Source organism: Galleria mellonella, unplaced genomic scaffold (assembly GCF_026898425.1).
Source record: "Galleria mellonella isolate WM207_F2 unplaced genomic scaffold, CSIRO_AGI_GalMel_v1 utg74, whole genome shotgun sequence".
Taxonomy (NCBI): Eukaryota; Metazoa; Arthropoda; class Insecta; order Lepidoptera; family Pyralidae; genus Galleria; species Galleria mellonella.
In genome coordinates, this window is record NW_026442147.1 from 3,268,999 (window position 1) to 3,292,432 (window position 23,434).

At 31.4% G+C, this 23,434-nt stretch overlaps 1 protein-coding gene across 2 annotated transcripts; it reads right to left on the minus strand.

The window, feature by feature from the left end:
- Positions 1 to 723: 723 nt before the first annotated feature.
- Positions 724 to 21,579, minus strand: LOC113516198 (integrin beta-nu-like). Of its 2 annotated transcripts, none has more exons than XM_052900996.1 (13): positions 21,444 to 21,579; positions 15,705 to 15,843; positions 12,899 to 13,056; positions 10,859 to 11,024; positions 10,254 to 10,398; positions 8,650 to 8,839; positions 7,985 to 8,106; positions 7,251 to 7,580; positions 6,374 to 6,546; positions 5,161 to 5,346; positions 4,495 to 4,664; positions 4,186 to 4,377; positions 724 to 2,447 (listed from the first exon to the last, which is right to left on the minus strand). In XM_052900996.1, exons 1-13 carry the CDS (start codon positions 21,517 to 21,519, stop codon positions 2,074 to 2,076), a joined length of 2,421 nt encoding a protein of 806 aa, XP_052756956.1. In that variant the 5' UTR covers positions 21,520 to 21,579; the 3' UTR covers positions 724 to 2,073. The 2 variants fall into 2 exon arrangements, with proteins under 2 accessions (XP_052756956.1, XP_052756955.1); XM_052900995.1 differs by lacking the exon at positions 21,444 to 21,579 and adding an exon at positions 21,041 to 21,233.
- Positions 21,580 to 23,434: the final 1,855 nt, after the last annotated feature.

Below are 23,434 nucleotides of genomic sequence, written 5' to 3' on the forward strand. Positions count from 1 at the left end.
TATCACTGTATAACTCTATAGCTATAACAGTTAAAGTATGAAGGTAACTCAAGAGTACATACTCGTATATCTTATAGATCCAAGAGACGGCGCCACTCTCCTTGAACTAGATTTGATTATTTCTTCAAAATATCAAACTTGCCACATTTAACTGAAAAAATTGTTTTATGAGTATTGCCATTATGTTAAAAATAAAATAAGTGTATCAAAATACTTTTGATGCATATTATTTTAGTATTGTTATATTATTAGGTATTCTATGGTATGGTATAAAATGGAAATATGATGCCTTATATACAGTAGTTATTACATTTGTCGGATTTAAAACAATTTGACCAAATGAACTTACATATTAAATAAATTGCTGGAGTAGGTATGATAGGTATATTTTTGCTAATATCACGTCAAACTTAATAATTTTCTTTTAGGTTTGTGAATATTAAAAACTTATTGTTAAAAATTTTATATAACATTTTGTGTTACGTTTTGAAAGTTACCTTTTATAGAAATATTGTTATATATTGAAAGAATAATGTAAATATTTATATTATTTTCAGATTATTGTTTAATATTTAAATAAAAACCACACTGTTGAGTTTGAACATAACTAGACAAAAAAATGTAGTAACTCAAAAAATTTGATGTTTTCAATAAATTTGTACAGTTTGATAAAGCATTTATATAATAAATTGAGGAATTTATATATGCAATAAAACAAAGCAATATTTATAAATGTGTTTTATTCAATGTAAACCATTGTACACAATTTTCATTTATTCACAAACAATTACAAAGAGGTTAAACAAAAAACTTAACATTAAGAACACAGTCAATGGTAAAAGATATTAATTAATTTGTAATACGAAATATGTTCATAAATTATGCAAAAATGCAAAAGACTAGGAAATAACATTAGGAATAATATTTCACTTAAATTAACATTTTAAAACTCGTATTAGAGTTACTTTATGTATTTACCAGGTAACCATATTTATTAAACGTAATTTTTAAGAGGCCTTAAAATAAGAACGAAGTTCTAAATTGCCCGGAATTTTTTCGTATGTATATTATACGATGTTTTAATCAATTCCGATCTGAATTTAATACATTAATTTCTAATACACAGGAACTACTCCCGTCATGGCCCCTTACTAATTTTGTAATGATTAATGATATTTATTTGCAGAGCATACTTTAAATAATTATTGTTCATAATAAGGTGCGCTTAATATGGAAATTATTAATGGCTATAAAAAAACATAAATCGGGCAACAATAATAAACACTATTATAATTTACATTAAGGTCTAACAAAATTACAGTAAAATCCATTACAAGATCCCCTATTATTTACACCTCACCGTTGCGATAAACGAATATAGATGAATATTTTATTAACTATCTATTGCTTTTATTTTTATTACGAGCGCCACCTATCTATTTCTTTACGAGTATCTCCATATATTTTACCAAAGATTAATAGGACGTTAAAATCGTCTTTTTTTATGTAATAAATTTCTTCTATTATAAAGAAAAAAAGGTATGTCACTGTGCACTGTGAGATTAAAATATAATTATTGTAAGATTACATTAAAATGTAATAATGTAGAATGTACATAAACATATATGTGTGTATGAGAAAAAAGGAAATACATACTTATAGGGAAAAACATAGATAGGAAGCGACCAACTTGCGCGAACAGAAAAATAGTATAAAGACAGAGTAGCATAAATGGAAAATCGAAGATGGAGATTGTTAATACTCTACAAAGTATTAGTTAAAATTAACTATGAAATAAGTATAAAGTCCTTCAGGTTGACTGGAAGAGAATACTAATGACGTTAACCCCGCCTTGTATACATTTATACAGATATTAAAAACCAAATAAATAATCAGGGATAAAAAGAATCGTACTTATTATATATAGAAAAAACCTAGACTAATACATATAGCCTTAGTACAGTAAACATTTTTTCAATGTGTGGGAATCGAACTCTCAACTATTGTAAGATATAAGTGCGTTGTGTTAAACCGCTATACCACGAAGGTTATTAAATGTAATATGTAACATGTTTATTCAAAATGATCTCTAGGATATTCTTCAGGTAACGTGAACTGTGAAATCGGCGATTTATAAATAGGATTTAATTGGTTCTCTTTAAATTTGCTCGCTTCCACTTCCTTCACGAACTTCGCGTACGCCCGTTTGTCCGACACTATTTGTCCACATTTGTATACCAGGATCATTATAATGCCGATTACGACTACGCACGTCATGACCGCCAAGCCGACGTTCATGAACCTCGCTGTGTTTACTATGCCGCATTGCACGTTGTAAATGACGATTGATATTGATGACGATTCATTATTACTCTTAGTGTAAACGTACCTGTAGTCGCATCCGTCATTGCGTAGCACGCAATGGATGGCATCGCTGTTTTGGAATTCTGAAAAAAATTAAGTATAACATAATATAACATAAATAAATTAAGCATAACCTTACTAACTATATTCCGTGACTCTGCCCGCGTGAATTAGTTCATAAAGTATTTTATGTGCTAAATTAGGATATAACCTACCTGTGTGGGGGGAAGAAGGGATTGTTAGTAATCCCTTCTTTCCCCCACACGGTAATCCCATTGCTACCAATATTGCTAACAATGGGATTCATTGCTAGCAAAATATCCTATCAGGTCAACCTCCACGCGATTCCCCCTGGAAACCATCCTGACTGATTTATTGTTGAATTTGTCACGATGGGCCAACTGACCTGCTTCATCCTCATCTATCATCCCTCACGCGTGGCACCAACGCCAGTATATACCGATAGCGCAGGCGAAGTTACTATTCCATTATCATTCATTAAAAAAAAAACCTTCCCGTGTATCGATTTTCATTCTAATCTGTTAAGTAATTTCTTCGTAAACCAAACATTCACCCATCCCCCTATCTTATCCATCTATCCATTTAATATTAATAGGATTAAATGTTTATGGGCGAAAATTATCATAATATGTCTAGCAATATGTAATATAAGAGTGTGAATTTTACTAGAATAAATAAATTAATTAATAGAGTTTTACGAAGTAGAATAGTAAAAATAGTAAAATACTAATAGTAAAATAATAACTTTCCAGAGGGAGACTTTGTACAAAACTCGCCTGTATGGGTACTTCTATCCCACTCGTGTTTCTGCCATGAAACAGCTGTGTGGGATATGGCAATCAAATTACCGATTACGAATTCATAATACTGCAGTCCTCAAACCTGTACCCCCATGCATGCAAACGCACGAGAAGTATCAGCAGGCCACCATAAGGTAGTCTAATAGCATATATGAACTAAGACTTATGAATAGCAGGCGAGTCACTATCTACTTGTTTAAGTACTAAACTGAGATACGTGAAGTGATTTCAAGTTGAAATTTCTTTTTTTAGACAAATTATAATTGTTAGCCGCAAAACCACAATATTCCTAGTGAGATCATATCATTTGTCCAAGTACGCTTTCAAGTAACCGCAAGAGAGCTTAAGCATTATAATTAACCTACATTTGTAAAAAGTCATTTTCTGTCATTAATGTTAATACTCGTAATAAAATTATTCCTGCATCCAAGAACGTCGGAATTATTCAAATTTCTTATTTTAAGACCGTGTAAGGTTTATATAAGCTATTACTTTTGTTATGTAAATCATAAATTAATATCACTCAGATAGGGCACTTCTGAAACTTGCAAAAACGTGCTATTTTAATGTATTCATAATGAACCCTTGAAATTAGATGACACCGACATGTTAAAATTACGCTTCGCAGTGCAGCCTGTTTCCAAAATAAAAAAGGATTTTTTTTTATTAAGTACGACATGTGAGCACCATTCTAAGTAAACACAATATTTTATTGTTTTTTTTTTTTATAACACAAGAGGTAAACGAGCATGCGACTCACCTAATAGTAAATGACTACCCCTGCCCATGATCACCCACAACACCAAAGGCATTGCAGGTGAGCTGCTGGCCTTTTAAAAAGGAATATGCTCTATGATATATTCTATGAATACTATTAACCAAAAAAATGTTCTACTCTCAACGGTTAGTTACACTATGTACGCCGGAAGTACTTTTTCACGATAATTTTTTAATTTTTTTTCAAGGAACCGGAATTTTTTATTAAGAAGTAGTTCATTACCTGTTTCGTTATAGTTGTCCATATCATCGATTCTAACAATGTCACAAGTAGCTATGCAAGAGCTGTTGAGGTAGCAAGACAAACAGGGCTCTGCGTGTGCGCACAGTGGATTGGGACACGACGGACACGATTCGCAGTATGCACCTTTGTATAGTGATATGTATCCATCTTGAGTCCAACATTCACACTGACCTTGAATAGAATTACAATACCATTTATTATATTGTATATACATTACACTACAAATACACTATTTAATAAAAAAAAAAAAAAACAAAAGTAAGCTGCTTAAAATCTTTGTGTACTGACCACATACGCAATCGCCGCGTCCAGAACAGATTTGGTCGCTGCCTTTAGCGATGCAAGTCTCATTGCTTTGAGTGCAGTCGCACGCGACTCCACTCCATCCTTCTTCGCATTTACATTTGCCGCACATACATGTGCCACGATCTAAACCACCGCATTCTAACCCATTTTCACTGAAAGAAAATTCATATACTATATCATACAGAAGTTACTGAATTGAGTTAAATGGCACATTTGTAAATATTTTTTTTTACTGACTAAAAACTGAAACCAGCTGGTGAAATATTATTTAATTAAATTTTATGTATTTATTTTACACATAAATATTCAATCGCGTTTTACTGCTACCGTAGATGAGTATTTTATTTATTACAAAAGGCGCGTTCGAATCTTGTACTATCAAGCAATCGGAATATCTATTTTATTCGGAACGGCTGTGACAGTTTAACGAATAAAACGGGCATTTATCTCATCGATCATTATCCAGCGACTTCAAAAACTAGAAAGTTCCCATTTTTACCTTCGCACAGTTTGTATCGTTCTTAATGATTCATTTAATTGAAAGCATTTATTTTCGTGTTGGTTCCACACAAATATTATAAAATTGAAATCTGTTGTTTGTTGTAGATAATCAATTATTTATAGATAAATTAATAAAGATATTCGTACTTATCAATTTCACAGGTTTTACATTGGCAATATCGGCCATTGAATCCACGGTCGCAGTCGCACTTGCCGCAAAAGCAATCTCCAGCTCCTGAACAGACGCCAGAGGTGTAGTTCTCACGACATTGCGCTAGTAGGTCTAGTGACGGGGAAAAATCCTTAATGTTGCAATTGCATTGAGGGCCCATCCTGCGAAAGAAATATAATAGCAAATGCTTATAGCGTCATGCTACTAATTCGATTTTCTAATGGGTAGTATCGTAACAATCATCAAATGGTTAAAAGATTACAAGTGTAGTGATACAGTGGGTCTCAGCTCATTTTCATCCCTATTATATCGTTAGAGACAAATAAGGGAACAAAACATAACACGTTTAATGCACGAGAAGAAAACATAAATGAAAATCCCGATCAGCGCGGTAATAGTACACTAACTTATACCTATACAAGGTAATAAAAGAAAATTATATTTTTATAGAGAGAGACTCGGCAGTGTAATTTTATGCTGGTCATCAATTTAAACACTTTAAGTGTTGGATTCAAATGTAATTGTCACTGATGGTAGAGTTTTGTATGACTCTCCTTATTAACTACCGCTATTGTAGAGTACCATTAATATTCTGCCGCAATACGATGTGTATGTTGTTATATTTTTACCTGAAGAGTAAATCAGTCAATATTATTTTTGATACTCTTTGACAGTGAATCTAAAGTTTCTGAGCTTTCTACTACAAACTTTACTGGATTCCTTTAAGCGATACATACGTACTTTCCTTTTGATCTGACCGAGGCTAGTGTCAATAAGCCGAATACAAACAAATTTGATTGGACACAATAATCATCTTCATCATTTTAGCCGTTAATTGTCTACAACTAAATATTAACCATTAAGTTCCCTTAATCACCTCTTACGACATCTACAGGAAAGAATAGGGTGGCCCATTTTATGCCCGGACCACATTGCAATGGGCCCAATTATGTGGTTACCAATATACCAAGTGATGCAAAAATGAGTATGAATATATGTATATAGTTCATATTTAAATTCTAATTTTTAATTTTAGAGCAGGTTCCTTGGTACGCTTCTGTTTAACAATGGATGAAGGCTATATGGATGAATGGATGAACAGCTCACAATTGACATAGACCGGTAAACTGTATGTAGTTTGTATTTAATTAAAACAGGCATCCTTTCATCAATACTATGTTTACTTACCACCCTTGGTCGCACTGGCAAACTCCACAAACCCGTCGAGAATTTATAGGGCATGTGTTTGACATACCTTCCAAGCGATCGGACTCGCAGTCACAACCACACTGGATTTCTACATCCACAGACAAAGAGTCTTGGCCCAACTGACTTTCAGAGATATATATTGTTTGGTTTACCTGAAAAATATAATAATTATTTTAAATTAAAAAAAAGACGATGTTTTGACGGCCTCGGTGAGCCGTTGCCCAAAGTGCGAGGCGAGACGCTACGACGTAAGCACTGTACTCACCCTGAAGAAGACTTCTGAATGAAGCCGAAATAATTGTTGGAAACGACATTAATAGAAAGTTAATAAAATTCCCGTTACAAATATAGATATATAGACAACAATTATCATGTTTAAACATACATAATATGAAAGTTTGTGAATATGTTTCTTTTGTTACCAAGTATATATGGGGTAAAATTTGGCACATAGACAATAGACAAAATTTGTACAGAATGATCTACATAAGTGCTTTTTTCTCGTTTACTTATGCTATTAATATCTATGAACAACCGACGGTTACCATTTTCCATCATACAGTGATTCTCGTGAATAATACTAATTTATGGTATTCATTGTGCCGGTTGTACATCCATATAACAAATTAATGCGGTGGTGATTACATCACGCCGTACGTTGCTACTCAGCTATAGCTCTTGATTGCACTGACGTCTTTACTATTGAAAACTAAAATGGAGGGAATAAAAAATTTAATCTTTGAAGCATTTGGCATTCCATTGTTTCTACCTGCCCTAATGGGAAACAGGCATGACAGATATGTATATATGTATGTAAAAAAATGAATAATTAACCTTGTGATTTAATAGTACCTACCGTTTTAAACTCTGAACACGATTTCAGAGAGAAAACAGCTTCATAATTGAGGGTCATGCCGTAACTGACATCTTCGCATCGAGTGGCTTCTTTAAATTGCGCACCCGGCACTCCGCAATCAGTAAAGTATTTAATAGTTACAGGTCCTATATTTGAATTATCTTTGAAGTCAACAACACTGACGATCTCTTCATATCCCATTTTGACTAGCTTCAAAATATTAGAACTGTCGCTCTCCAAGGTCGCGACGTGAGTAAAACCTTTGAGTAGTTCGTGTAATTTATCATAATGTCTCTTTACATCATTAGTGACAGCAAATATTACATTCACCTAAAAATATAGATACTTTTTGTCCTTGTATGTGTATAATTCTTATTGAATCGAATAAATTAAATCATCTGTGTAAATGCTACTTTGCCTTGAGCACAGAAATGTTATTTGCAAGAAAATGTCAATATCTTTTGCACAATTACTTATATGGTGCGTCGTGACTTCATACATCAAATACATTTAAAGATTCCAAGTACATTAATCACACTTACATTAAACATTACATTATTATAGTATAGTATAGCATAATGTAAAGTTATATACAAAATATTAATTAGGATAGTTACTCCTATGCTATGAATGATATTAAAAGCACGGCCCTTGTTATGATCGTACTATTTGATAGTGTAATATATTTCTAATATATATATCTTTATTATATAATAATATTACATTTTAATTACCTTATAATTTTTTAAAAGTCTATAAATTTGTGCTACGGATGGATAGTCGTAGGTGAGAGACTCCGAATAGTATCCGTTTTCATCTAAATGGCACTGTTCATCATTTCTTAATACTGTTCCACCTGGAATTTAATACAAACGTTTTAATTATAAATAATCGATACTTATTTTTTTAAATCAAGTCAAATAAATCATCAAGAACTGTATTTTAGTTTGACGCGTGAAAAATGGCGGTAAATAAAAATGTATGGAAATACAACGCCTTAGTCTTCAGTAATAGCAATGTATAAAATAACGTGAGTGCAAAAAATCATAATGATTGTTGTCATGCTCTATCTATCTATCTATCTATGGGTGACAATTACCATCTGCGTTTCAATTTGTATAAAGAAATAGGAAATTATGGGGAAAGAAATATTGCCAAGCTCATAACGTTATATAAGCAATTTTGTAATTATAATTTGCTAAATATGTAAAGGAAACGTCCTGTGGTCCTGGCATAGAATGGGCTACCCCTTCCTTTCCCGTGATGTTCAGCAGTGGACAATTGGTAACTGATATGAAAAAGAAGATAGAGAATTTACTATTTAATACTTAGTTAATCAACCTTATAGCATCCTATCTATAAAAAACCTTCGATTAATATTAGATGAACAGATATTTACCAATCTTTCCATCACCAGCAGTATGCATCAGACCATCAGACAGCAAAATAACAATTTTACGACTATGCGTCGCCCAGCCCATGATTTCTGAGCAAGTGATGACTTGTACTAATGCTTCTAACTGAGCTTCAGCATTGTCTACATTCGCAGTCACTGAACTGCTATTCAATTTCTCAATAAATTCCTTTCCCTGTAAGGATATTTCAAAAATTTTGTTATATCATCCATAATACATTATAATAAGTAACATATGTCATCGTCTAATTTAATAAATTTATTAGTAATTTAATTAATATATTTATTAATATTGTTTCTAGTTTGTTGAAATTTGTATTTTTAAGAATATGTGTGCCGAATATTTGTTGTATTTTCACAATTTATAAATCTACGAGGCTAGTATACTCATAAAGTAGCAGTTTAGGTGTAATTCTAACTGATAAGCTGAACGTTTGCTACAACCTCTTTTTTTTAAATGGATGATAATGGAATGGTAACCCCAACCGCGCTATCGGTATACACTGGCGGGGCACCAGTGAAGGATGATAGGTGAGGATGAAGTAGGTCTGTTAGCTTATCGTGACGAATTCATGAAGAATTGTTCACGATGGTTTCCAGGGGGAACCACGTGGAGGTCGACCTAATAAGGTATATTGCTAGCAATGGGGCTGTCAAACTTCATTGCTAACAATCCTTCCGCCCCCCCCCCCCTCCACAACCTATTAGGCACTTTCATTATTCATGACAATACTTTCAATATTTTTTTTTAATTTTTAGAATTTTCACACAAAGTGTAAAATACTGTTTGGGAAAGTTATTCAGTTTCATTGATACGAATAATATTATGTTTCCATTTTATTCTTAACATTATAATCGACCGTTTCATCTTATCACATTTGTCTTCACATGACAATTTTTATAAAACCTAATTTGCATTGAGTTAACAATGTGACGTTCTTATCTCTATTTGTATTTGTTTCGTTTATCAAACCTGTGATCTTGTGTCAGTGTGTGTTGGATGGCACAAATTACTTATATTCCCACACATAAGAGGCTATTAATATCCCTTTTGTTGCTTTTAAGGGACATTTGTGATGATGATAGACATATAAATCTCTTGTAATATAATGTTCAAAATGTAACAAAATAATGAGAACAAAAAAATTTATGTTTCGGTAGTTCAATCATGACGAAACTAAAATAGTTGATAGTATAAGTAAATAAGATGTAATATATCTAAGTATAAAACAAAAGAAATATACAAGTAACTGAGTATAATAATCAAAATTTCTATCTCACATATCTAATGCCAGGCAGGTTGCTTGTATGCTGTGTTTCGGTTTGAAAGGTGAGATATGGGAGTAAAATTATTAGATAATTTGACTCAAAATCCCCTCGTACAAGAATGTAAAATTAAAAAGTACAGTAAAAGTAAAGTATCGTTAAAAAAACATCGTTTTTTTTATGTTCACTGAAGACCCTTATAAAAAAAATATATAACATTAGGTGGAAGGTATACCTCATTGCTGACTACTATATTTGAAGAATAAAAACACACCTAAATATCAAACAAGACATGGGTAAGTGGCTTTAAAAATCTGATTTACCTCTGTGGTGAGAGATAAATGGTGCTTAAAACTATATGTCGCCTCGCAGCTCTCATCTGCGACCGTACAGGGATTTTCTTTTCTATTTTTATCCATATACGTGTATGGCATTGCAGGTTTGTCTGCGAAGCTGCCGTATCCTATTCTGGAAAGCAATAATAATCATTTTACTATACGATCACTCACCGAACATTCGTATTTTATAATTTAAATTTATGAAATCAGAGTTCACGTTTATTAAAGCAAGTCAATACGCTCGGTACATATGAATATATATATATACAAAAATGTTTCTTTTTTTTTAATATCTTAGCAACAAGAATGAAGTCGAATTCTTTAAGGAAAGTGTTCGAGCAAGGAAACAGCACATTTTTTACCCCCATAAAACCCATAAGTTGAATGATGATACAAACAGTTGAACCGTGTTAATAAGGATGGCTCAAAATTTTTTATCATTTATCAATTTATCTATGCATTTTTGATAAAAATTTACTATTTTGTTGTAGTAGTAGGTTTACCTGCTTAAAAAGAATGTTAATCATTTTGATTTTACGGTAATGAATAAGAAAGGTATAGAAATAAATCAAATTTAATAAGAAACTAACCTGTAATTATCTGTTAAATTTTTTATCATTGCTAATAAGTCGTCTCCCAAAGACACTAAAGTCATCTTATCATCTTTCATGGACCATGTCAAATCCATCAAGTAATATAAATCTAACGGATAGTTTTTGGCTGGTCTATATGAAAATTTAATTTTTTTGGATTCTCCTGCAAAAGTAATATCATATGTTAACTAATATAATTATCTATTATAATCTATATATTACTCATTATTTCTTTTATTTTTATTTTTTTATACAACTTAGAATGGCAAACAAGCTGATGGCCCACCTGATGGAAAGTGGTAACCGTCGCCTATAGGCATGAGCAGTACCATGGACATAACAGAGTATACTGTTTCACCCATGATACCCCTCCATGCGTTGCCATTCCTGAGGACTCAGATGTAATTCCTCCGTACCTAGTAAATTCACGCCATATCCCACCCTTCAAACCGAAACACAGCCATGCAAACACAACTGCTTCACGGTAGAAACACGAAGGGGACAGAGGTACCCAAGTACTTTTGTACAAAGTCAGGGAGACTGTTAAATTAATGTTATGGAATGAAAACAACATCTTCATCATATCAGCCTTTAACTGGCCACTGCTGAACATAAACCTCCCCCTTGTGGGATTTTGCCAATAGTTGCCACGTTTGGCAGGCGGATTAGCAACCGCAGTTATGCTTTAGGTATGTTTTAAGAAAGATGCTGCTGTCCACACTGTCGAGACCACACGACCAATAAAAACATGTCTGTGTAAAATTAAAACGACGATATTCACAGTAGTATGTTTTTTGTCACATGTAGATTCATTATTAATTAAATATCTAAGATCCTTTGTAAAAATTATGTACCTAAGTACCATCTGCGGTCATAAATAAGTATTTTCAATAAGCCATCGTACATGGCTTACAATGTGGCTTACTAATACTAAGTTAAGTGTATCCTGTTTCCGGTTACCATTGTTAGTAACCTATTGGTATATCAGGCGGAGGTTTTCGGAGCAGCAGATTTAATATTCTGACAATGCGGTTGGCCCAGTGTAACTAAACTAAGTAACTGTAACTTGGGTTCTATATATATTATACATATTAATAATATATCAAAACATATTGAATTTCTTAAAAAAAAATGGGGTATTATATAATTGCTAATTTGATTCTGTTTGTTCTTAATCGAGGATATTATTCGTATATTAATCAAACAGCATACAATTTTAAACTAGCTTTATCCCGCGGCTTCGACCGTGTGTATTATAACATAAAATATCCTATGCGCTAAGTTACAATATAGCATATAGCCTACCCGTATACCAATTTTCATTCAAATTCTTTCAGTATATTTTGCTTGAAAGAGTAACAACAATCTATTGTTACAAACTTTAGTATTTATTACATTAATAAACTATTTACCTGAGCAAATACTATTTTTATGTTTTTTTTAGCAACAGTTGATTAATTTTTTTGATTACAATCGTGAACATATTAATTTATTATTGGTGTATCCCGCAGATTTGCTCGCGTGAATCATTATACAGTATTCTGTGTAGCCGTGTGCTTCCGGCATAGAATAGGCCACCCCTTTCTTTCCCGTGGGTGTCGTAAGAAACGACTAAGGGAGGGTGAGGGTAGAGCAGCAGCGTCCCTCTTAAAATATCTCTAAAGCCTAACTGCGGTCGCCAACCCGCCTGCCAAGTATGGCAACTACAAAACACCCCCAAGGGGGGGGGGGCTTGTATTCAGCAGTAGACAGTGAAAGGCTAATATGATGATGATTCTGTGTTAAGTTGCAAAATTACTTAACTGTCTACCAAATGTCAATCAAATACATTTAATCATTTAAGCTGATCGAGTGATAAACATCTAAATATATTTACAAACTTTTACAATATAATATTAGTAGATTTTTTATGTTCTATTGTGTATTAATTGATCCATTAATTTCATCGCAATGAAACGAACACATTTTTCTTAAATATTTCCCATCCACAGACATCATCTAATTACAATTTTGTTATATTAGTAAGCTAATACTTACGAGGCTTTAGTGAGATTCGAATCTTCTGCGGTTGTATCTGCACTACATTTTCTTGATCTTCCGAATGAACATCCTGCAGAGTACGGTTCTCTATCACCTCCCATATTGCAGGTCTTTGTCGCTGGATCATACCCTGACTACACCCAGCCTGTACCAAACTGTAAATGATCAATTTAATTAATTAACAATAGACCGTCAGAAATATCAATTTCTACTACTTATACTTACTTATTACGATTATTACGATTATTATAAATATAAAAGTGAGTTTGTATGCTTGTTATCTCTTGGCGCATTTGATTTAACAAATGACTTTAAAATTTGATATATATGTATTATATGGAATGAAAAAGGAAATGGGCTACTTTTTATACCGGTAATTGAACATATACTGGTCCCTGAACGAACTCTAAAGTTTTTACCTGCGAGTTCGTCCTTTATTATATAATGAATATGTTACAATTATCAAAAGCTAATTGAAACATAGATATATATTATATCTGTGCTTTCAATTTAGCCTATGCAATATAACGGGATCAGTACTATTTAGTCTATGTCAGCCATCTGCAATCCAAATGTATTTTCTAAATTTCTCTACTATTATTTGAGCAGTTAAGGCGCTAAGAAGTAACAAACTCATTATACACCTTCAAATAGTATAGTATTATATTAATTGAGACATTAGTATGGATAAGAATGTACAGGTGTAGGCCTACACCACGCAACTAATAATAAGTAGATCAAATAAAATTGTTCTCACGACTATAAACTTATGTGGACTAGCCAGAAACATTTTAATGACTTTTTTACCTATGCCCAATATCAAAAAGGCTTTGTATATATTTAGCATGGCGTATTGGAATTCAACACAGCATTAAAGAAGCCTACTGTCGCCTCTCAGAATAACTATAAGAGATGTTAATAGCATTTTTGGGAACTAACTGCCTATCTATTTACAATTGTAAACATATATGTAAGTAAAACTATTAGATTTATGTATGGATATTGTATTTATTATTCGGGATATTGATCTGCTAACTGTTTTCATACAAATCACTTATCGATTAAATATAAGTATTTTCTTATAAGTATTTTCCTATTTAAAGTCGCAAGACTTAACTCCATGCAAAAATTTTAAAACGTTATTAAAATTTCTTTTGTAAATCTCAGATGTTACTTCCCTATGATAAACCACTGTCACGCGTAGATACAGCAATTTTTTAATAGTAGTACTACATATTTAATAACAAAAAAATTATACACATAATCCCTGGAATCAGAAAAATTCTAACAGCAAAGGAAACCGTAGGTAATGTTACAACGATATTCCAACAAATAACTTTTAGAACACCCACTGAGCAGCATTGAGACGTATTCGCATAACAATTACAAAATACATTACAGTTATATAAACCAAAATAAAACTATTATTTTGTTCTGAGTGCCCGTATAATTCGATCTTTTGTACGCATCCGTCCGACGGTAACTAAACTCAAAGAAAGTTTGCTATAAAGGCTTATGTTGGATGACGAAATTACCCAACTCAGCGTGTTGGATATATTGAAAGGCAGTCATCCCAGCGGGCGTGTAACCTTCACAATCAATAATCAATCACATGGCGATCTCTTGATTAGTGGGTAGGTTGTACTCCGGCACTGCGGTGCCGGCGCGGCGTTCCGACGTGGGAACGTGGTATGCATCCATATATATACCAAGAGAATGCCATGGCTCGTGCTTGATTCTAATCGCTTCAATTCGAATATTTTAGTTCAGTGTCAATTTGTATTTAAGTTCACTCAGATACTAATATTAAAACATTATTTTTGTAAAATATTAGATATTACATTATACAGAGCACATGCAGAGTGTTCTGTAGTAGAAAGCATTATATATATATACATATTCGTCACACCTGTCTCCCATAAGAATAGGCAGAAACCTTAGATTATAAAGTACGTTATTACAAGTCAATGACAGAAACAATGGAACGGCAAATGCTCCGAATTAAACAGTCTAGAAAACTTTCGCTTTCTCTACTTCATCAATCTATTCATACACGCTTGCCAGTTACGGGCACTCTTAATTTGACCATTCTTTAGAACGTCACCTATTTGGTCGACATACGTCCATCTAGGGTGGTCTCTACCGACGTCTCCAACCAACACTACCAACGTAACATTTCCTTTTTGATCTTTGTTAGTATGCCGTCCACACTTCTTAATTATATAAAAAATATTATTAAAGAATAGTAATGATTGTGCCATGCTAAACTTATTATGGGAAAATATTAATAAACTAGCAATAATCTGCCGCTGTGCCCAAAAAAAAAAAATTGTGGCATTCGTATCCCTAGATAAGGAAGTAATTTACAATAAAATTTAAAAGAATATACATTCACAACTATAATCTCTAAGAGCTTTGTTTTTAGATATAGAATTGGCGCTACATATTTGAAGGAAATAAATATGTATTAGGAATCATCTTCAGACAAGTACAATAAAAAAACTAACAACTAAGAAGTATTAGTATACCATAGCATTTGTAACATAAGTCAGTAGTTAGTATACAACGACAAAATGCAAATAATTTTATCAGTTTATTAATAATGGAATCAGTAATGAAATTGATATTGAAAATCGTTTCATTAAAATGTAACTATACTTATAACCAGCTATTCTTATTTTAAGACTTCGTAAAATATTTATAGAAGCATCCATTACATAGTACATAAGTACTAAAGTACAGTACATAATTGTCGCAACAGACATTCTCGAATTATTTATATACACACTTTTTGTCGACTTACCTTTCATCGTCATTACATCGTGGTTCCCCGTTCCGGAAATAAGGATCGGCGCACCAGCGGCAGTGTGGACCAGAAACAAGACATGCTCCGCATTCCTCTTTCTCTATGCATGATAACTCGTTCTGCAATTGTTGCTGACCTATCGAAAATATACATTAAATTACATTTAAATTAGGTAATATTGTATTTACAATACAACAGTTTGCAGTTGTTCAGAATTTTTTGTAACCGATTTCACCTTATGCAATTGTTTTAGGTGCAATCCTAAATATATAATACAATAAAGTATATTAGTAAACAATTTTACTTATTTAAAATTTATTATTAATATTTATTGCTTTTTATTTTAATTAATTTTTGTTTAAAATAAATTAAAATTATTTCCTTTAACTTTGTAAACAAAATGAAATGATCAATTATACTGTTATTTTTTGTTAGTAACATCTAACACCCATAAGTAACATCCAATTTAATGTTCCGCTGGGCAGAATGCTTCCATGAAAGAACTCCACTCATGATTACAATGATGGGTATCTTTCCTAATTGCCATGATTAAATGTCGATTATAGTGTAGAGTATGGTTTGAGGGTGATAAAGGGTGTTTGGTGAACACTCATATGTGACTTGTGATCACAAGCGTGAACTTTCAAGAGTAACACAAATTTATAACATTCATTGTTTTCTTGATCATACGTTCAAATTCTGACCCTGAGATTGAATTTCGAAATAATCATTATCTACAGTTTAACTTGTCTAATCATTTTACCTACAACTAAACCGATACTACATCTTGATAAAAATACAAATATTGAGTATCTATCTATATGTGGGTCATAAAATATACATTTAATACTAGCAGTAGCCTGCAGCTTCGTTCACGTGATTTAGTACATACAATATCCTATGTGCTAAGTTATAAACTTATTAGTGTACCAAATTTCATTAAAATCTGTCCAGTAGTTTATGTGTCAAAAAATAAACATCTATTCTCACAAATTTTCATATTCAGAATAATAATAAGATGTAGTTGCCATATATAATAAACATAGTAATTTATTTTTATTTAGAGTATAATCTGATATAAATACATATACATTTACCAGAGATATACATTTACTTTGTACAAAAGTCGATTGCTTGGGTACCTCTGTCCCATTCGTGTTTATACCATATATGAAGCAAGAAGAAGAAGAAAAAAAAATAAAACATATTGGGTGTAGAAGTACAATCTTTCAGCAAAGAAATAATACAATATGTGTCAAACGAGGCATCTTTATATAATAGTAATTATGTTTGTTGATCCAATTTAGGAACCTACGCGTAAAATACAAGATTATAGGTTAAATGCGAATAACTTGTTGCTACTCGAGTGTAGGTGGTTATGAGCTTATCCGAACATCTTGTCAAGTCTGATTCACTAAAGAAACAAAATAGACAATCGATTGTCGATTATTTTTAACGATTTTCAGAAAGGTTTTAATTTCGACCTGAATTGTGATATGTTCTTTGCAAATTATTAAAAATAAATAGACTTCAATCTTGCCAAAATTAGTTATACAGGAATTAAGTGTCATACAAATTTTGATGTATTTTTTTTTTCTAATTAGCATCTGATTTATTGATAATGTTATTGTTACCCAATAAAACCAACACTCTGTATAAATAGGATACTATAAGTAATTACTCATGCTGTATCCACTGCCTTCCTAAAATATTTTTGATAGCTTCGCTTTAGTTTCGCATCAACATTTTTTTTTACTTATTCTGTATACGAGTATTGAATATACTATATATATTTACAAAACTATTTGTCTCGATTGACCATCACCACGCACACAAAACTTCCAAGTCTGTGCTAAAATTTGTACATAGGTTTATTTTATGACATAAGTATCAGTTAAAATTTTTGAGAAAGTTCGTGTAAAGCCGCGCACAAAAGATAGTGTAATGGAAAAAGAAGAGACACTCAAATTTCTTGTCACTTCTTCTCAACATACAACTTACGACATGACGACAACGAATTATCTCAAAAAAAGTCAGAAGGTTTTTTCAGAATATACTGTTTCGCCCATGATACCCCCCATGCGTTGCCATTCCACCTCACTGTACCAACAGTTAGTACCCATATCAGATGTTACTGCCACCCTTCAAATCGAAACACAGCCATGCAAACACAACTGCTTCATGGTTGATACACGAATGGGACAGAGGTACCCAAGCAATCGACTTTTGTACAAAGTCTCCCTCTGGTATTTAATAATAATAAAATAAATGATCAATTATAATTATTAATTGTGACGCGTGAGCAGTACCATTTTGGACATAACAGATTCAGAGAGGGCCGAGCAAGGATATAATATTTCGCCCACGTGTCCCCCCATGGTCGTTACCATTCTCTATTACTCAGATAAAAAAATGTTATTCGTTCATTACTCAATACAGTACGATTCAAGCCATAACACCAGTGGTCGTTCAAACCGTATCACATGCATGACACCTATTAATTAAATGTTACGATTATTATCCTATTAATCAATATTATAGGTTCTAGAAATTACTAAATGTGATGTATTTGTGAAAGCAATATTATTAATAACTATAGCTGTACGTAAACTAGAATAAAACATATTTCATATATACGTTTGCATTCTTAATCTATGTATCTAGGTTATGGTTTATTTGTTTAGCGAATTAGGTGTAAACAAACATGAAACTGACTTAAATTTTAATAAAATTAGTATAGAAACTAGTACGGAAATATACATATCCTTTCGATTAAAGAGAATCATCAAACTCGGTTAAATATTTTCGCAAAAATAATTGGCGAAGATATAGCGAGATAAAATAGTTGTATTAGTAGATATGAATTTGATGTACCTAAGCGATCTACGATTGCTGTGATTTCGTCTAAGAACAAGAAATCTTTGGATTTCGTCAATATTATTATTTTTGTTATCTATGCTATATATTAAGATATATCTTTTGGAAATGCCAAAATATGAGTTCCCTACTTCTTTTATAGAATATTCTAAATAGATACGTATAATTCAAATTCCTACTATGGATATTACCAAATGTAAGAACGTCGATATAAATACCAGAATTACAAATTTTAGGTGTAGGTACTACTATGTCAAATTAAATACACAAATTTTGTATTATTTCTTGGAATCAATTTTTAATGATAAACGATGTTAACTATTCAAAAAGATACTACGGAAGGAAACAACATAGTCTGTTTATATATAGATATTTTTTCCACGACGGTTTTATGCTATTGACTATAACTATACTATCGTATATTCTCCTTATGGCATAGAACGGGATAGCATTCAGATTCTTGTTGTTTTTCTACATGTGATAACGAAAATGTATTAACAGATAGATTTATTTTTCATTTATCTAGGGTGGCAAAGACGTCAAATATATGCTATATATATATACACCAATCGACGTTATTTCCGTGAAAATTTTCATACACTCTTTCTTAATGGGATCTGGTTGTGTGTGTACTGTATATGAATGAGAGAGGTAATGAGTAATAACGGAAAAAATAATCACAAACAATATCTTACAGCAATGAGTTTTTTTATCTGTGTATGTACACATTACGATCTCATGTATTCTTTGTAAATGAGATTAGAAGAAATAAAAAGAATTGAAATTCATATAGGTAACTAGATATTATTTTTGAATAAAATACTTTTTCTATGAAAAATAAATGCATTTTCCTACCGATTTATAAACACCTAAAGTTAACGCATGATGAATCATTTTGTGTGTGCATTTGATAAAATAATTTTAAAGAGATACGATAAATGTAACTACATACATACCTAAATAAAACATCGTTCTGCAAGAGGCGTGTTTTTTATTTATTAATTATATATCATCAAATTAAAAAAAAATTATGAAATAAAAAAAAAATTGCTCACCAATAATATTCACTTTATTAAAAAAAAACATTTAAAACATAATATTTGATGTTGGTTAAATTGTATTGAATAAAATAATATTATTATTATTAATACATTTTTATAAATAATTAAGATAAAAAAAAGGTAGCATAAATGGAGAAAATATACACTTAAACCAATCGATATTATAACCTCACAAAAAATCTGTCATTTTTTTCTATTAGAGAAGATAACGTAAGTGGTTATATATATATATATATATATATATATATATATATATATATATATATATATATACATATACATATACATATACATAACACCATAGCATATACATATACATATACGATACGGATACCTATATACATATACAATACATATACATTATATATATATATATATATATATATATATATATATATATACATATATATATATGTCACATGACACAGAAAACGCGGCAAAAAATTATATTCGTACAAAGTTTTCATATCTATACGCTTATCATCACGACCATCACGGGAGTTGAAAGTGTGTTTATTATTACAATGCTTAGTATAAAATATGTTGAAATGTGTTCGTGTCAAATTTTAAATTTACCGTAACGCCTTGCTAAAATATTTTTACTGCCTACCCTATTTAAGAATGATTGTAACGCGAGTATATTTTATCATGGTTGAGAGTTATTTAAACTCATTTTGTTCATAAAATCTCTCACAACATGTAAAGATACGGTGAACGGTAGCTGTAAAAATAAAACTGTCAACCCTATTTCGGAAATTCTCTATTTTAGAAAACTAATGCCCGTAACAGGTGGGTTCCGGGCAACGGCGCCACGCGTCTGTTTCGGCTATTTTAGTTAAAACATCTAAATGTCTGCTTTTGAAGGCGTATGTTTACAGCCATGAAGAGATAACTATTTAATTTGTTTAATGACATACAACAAAATCTGCCTCGTTACATATGTTTATTTAAATATTTAACATGTTTAAATAGTAAACAAATAAAAAATATTTCCGCAATAAGACTTTGATGTTCAACAGAGAATTACATATAGCAATGTGTACCGTAATCACGTCACTGTTAGAAGTACAAATATACTTCTAAACAATGACAACGATGCTTTTTGAATTTTCTCTCTTACTTTATATTGTTGGTTATACCTTTGGGCTGTAACGATTTCGTTTAGATTTTCTATGTACCACAAACAATCACATCGATTGGTTCTCATACATATATATCGCATTATGTGAAAACAGACGACAAATATGATATATATTTATGTGGTGCAATCACAGTTAAAATCATAGACTTATACTAAATGAGACTTATACATAGAATTATATTAAATCACGTTCATAAAATAATGCTATGATATAGATATGAATCAATTCAGAAAATTTAATTTATTATATTGACCTGAAAGAAAATGGAAACCAGCGGCACCTTTACACAAATCGTAATATAAATATACAAATACACTTGCATATCGATTATGGATTAGTTTAATTAAATATAAGATATCTTTTATTCGATTTGAAATTCTAACGGATTTAGAAACTGAAATAACAAAATGATAAAATATTGAAATCTTCATAAACGAAATACACTTATTAATAAAATACATATGTACACTAAATATTATCTGTAATAATTAATCAAACAATTCAATTGTGAATGTTAGTATGTCACACTACACGCAAAAGTAAATCATTAATGAGTATTGATAAGCACTTCAAGTTTGTACCGTCCGCGTTGTGGAAAACAGATAATGTAACACAAAATCATATCTACATATAAGAGAAAAAATATCAATACTCACCTTTCCCACCTACACATTTGTAAATCACGAAAAACATACACGAATAACACAATAATGTTATAGATTTTGCAGTCATGTTTAGGTCGTTTGTGTAAAGGTGTTTGCACGTGCATAAATCAACTGGCCGAGTCAAACGATTGGTATATGAGTATATATATATACAGCGCGGTGGGCACGCTCGGCCCATACGTTATTTCCGCTCGACATCTGACACCTCTGTACTGTGTATAATGAACTGCCGAAATACAGCACCATGTATTGTAATACCGTAACTGCTAACCTCCTAATCTACTGATTAATAATGCCATTCAATATTATAAATTTAATATTACAAAGAAATTAATACGAACATAAAACTGAACACATTATTTCTTATTGCTATATTATCGATAAAGATCTAAATCTAAAAATATATAGCATATACCGTTGCCTATCTATAGTATAAATATATAGGTATATACAAACGTATTTTAATCTTTACTTAATATAACATAAGTATATATTAAAAATAGCAAATAATAGTTGGCTTTTAAATCAGAAGTCCGCAGAAAACTATTCAAATCTTATAGTAATATAGTAAATCTTTTAAGTAAAAACTTACTATTTAAAATACTTATTTATTAACAAGTGCTCTCACTGGACATTGCAAACTAAATAAGTACATGGCCCGTCTAGGCTTATGTCCAAAAACCGTTTGCAGATTTTGTCACAATGAGAAAAAAACATCACGGCATAAACGATAAATCTGTTTTGAAAAATACATTTTATATGCTGAGGAGATAAAAACATCGCTGCTAAAAACGTCTTAAACTTTCTATCACAGTCAGGAATCAGCTGCGAATTTCAAAAAATGCGCACTATGGTTCACAGAGGTTACAGGATTCTGTCCCTTAAATATCTCTGCACTATAACAGCTTAACAATTGCTATGAAATTTATTATATATAATGAGATCAAAAAAAAAAAACTTTTTTTTTTTTGATGAGTAAACATATTCGGAAAAAATTGCGGGTGTAAATAATAAATGAACTCTCTATCAATAAAAAATCATGTCTCCATAGTTTTAATGTTCGATAATTTCGATGTTTAAAACATTCGTACATATAGAAATAGATCTAATAATTTTAGAATAAAAATATTATTTGAAAATGAAAGAAAATTTTTTATAGATATATTAAGAAAAAAAATTTTCTCTTAGATTCTTACTTCATTCAGTAGAGCTGGTATAGTATAAATACAATTAGACGTGTATGAACTAATTCCATCTTGTTTACTCTCACACTATCTTATATCAATAAAATACAATTTCTTCAGTAATATGTGCCAGTTTTCTAAGTGACTTAAGTAGTAACATGCCTTCTGATTTAAGTATTTTGTGCTTCTTTTTATCAAACGATATACCTATATAATATAATTGAGTACAATATTTTCTCAGAATAGAAAACACAGTCTTTGTTCGGTGTTTTTATAATATTACAAGTGCAAAATGAAAAGTTTTCGACCTACCATAAAGACTGCTTTAAATAAATTTCTTTTTTTTTTTAATACCAGTCATCACAGTTAAATTATTTACTTTCAATATCTCTGCAGTCTATCAATTAACCACAATAGCGACCTAATTAATGTCTTAAAAGGTTTTCTTATTACGTAATTTTAAGTTTTTTTTACAACACGCAAACGCCTTGCTCACCTATTTTTACCGCCGCCCATGGTCACCCAGAATGATTGCCTTTTAAAAGGAATATATTTTTCTTGAATATGTTGTCGTATAGGTTCTATATCGAAATCTGTATACTTTAACTCTATCCAGACATCATAGTTAAAAATTTTTTTCTGGAATTTCGCTGTTTTCTCGCTGTCCCTCGTTGTCTAAGTTGTTGTCTAGTTGCTGTACAGTTTAATATAGTTTTTCACCCTACCCCTTTCTACCCCCTGTTGCAAGTAGTTTTATTGTTATTTCGAAATCTCAAAAAATCGCTCGTAAATTGTCTT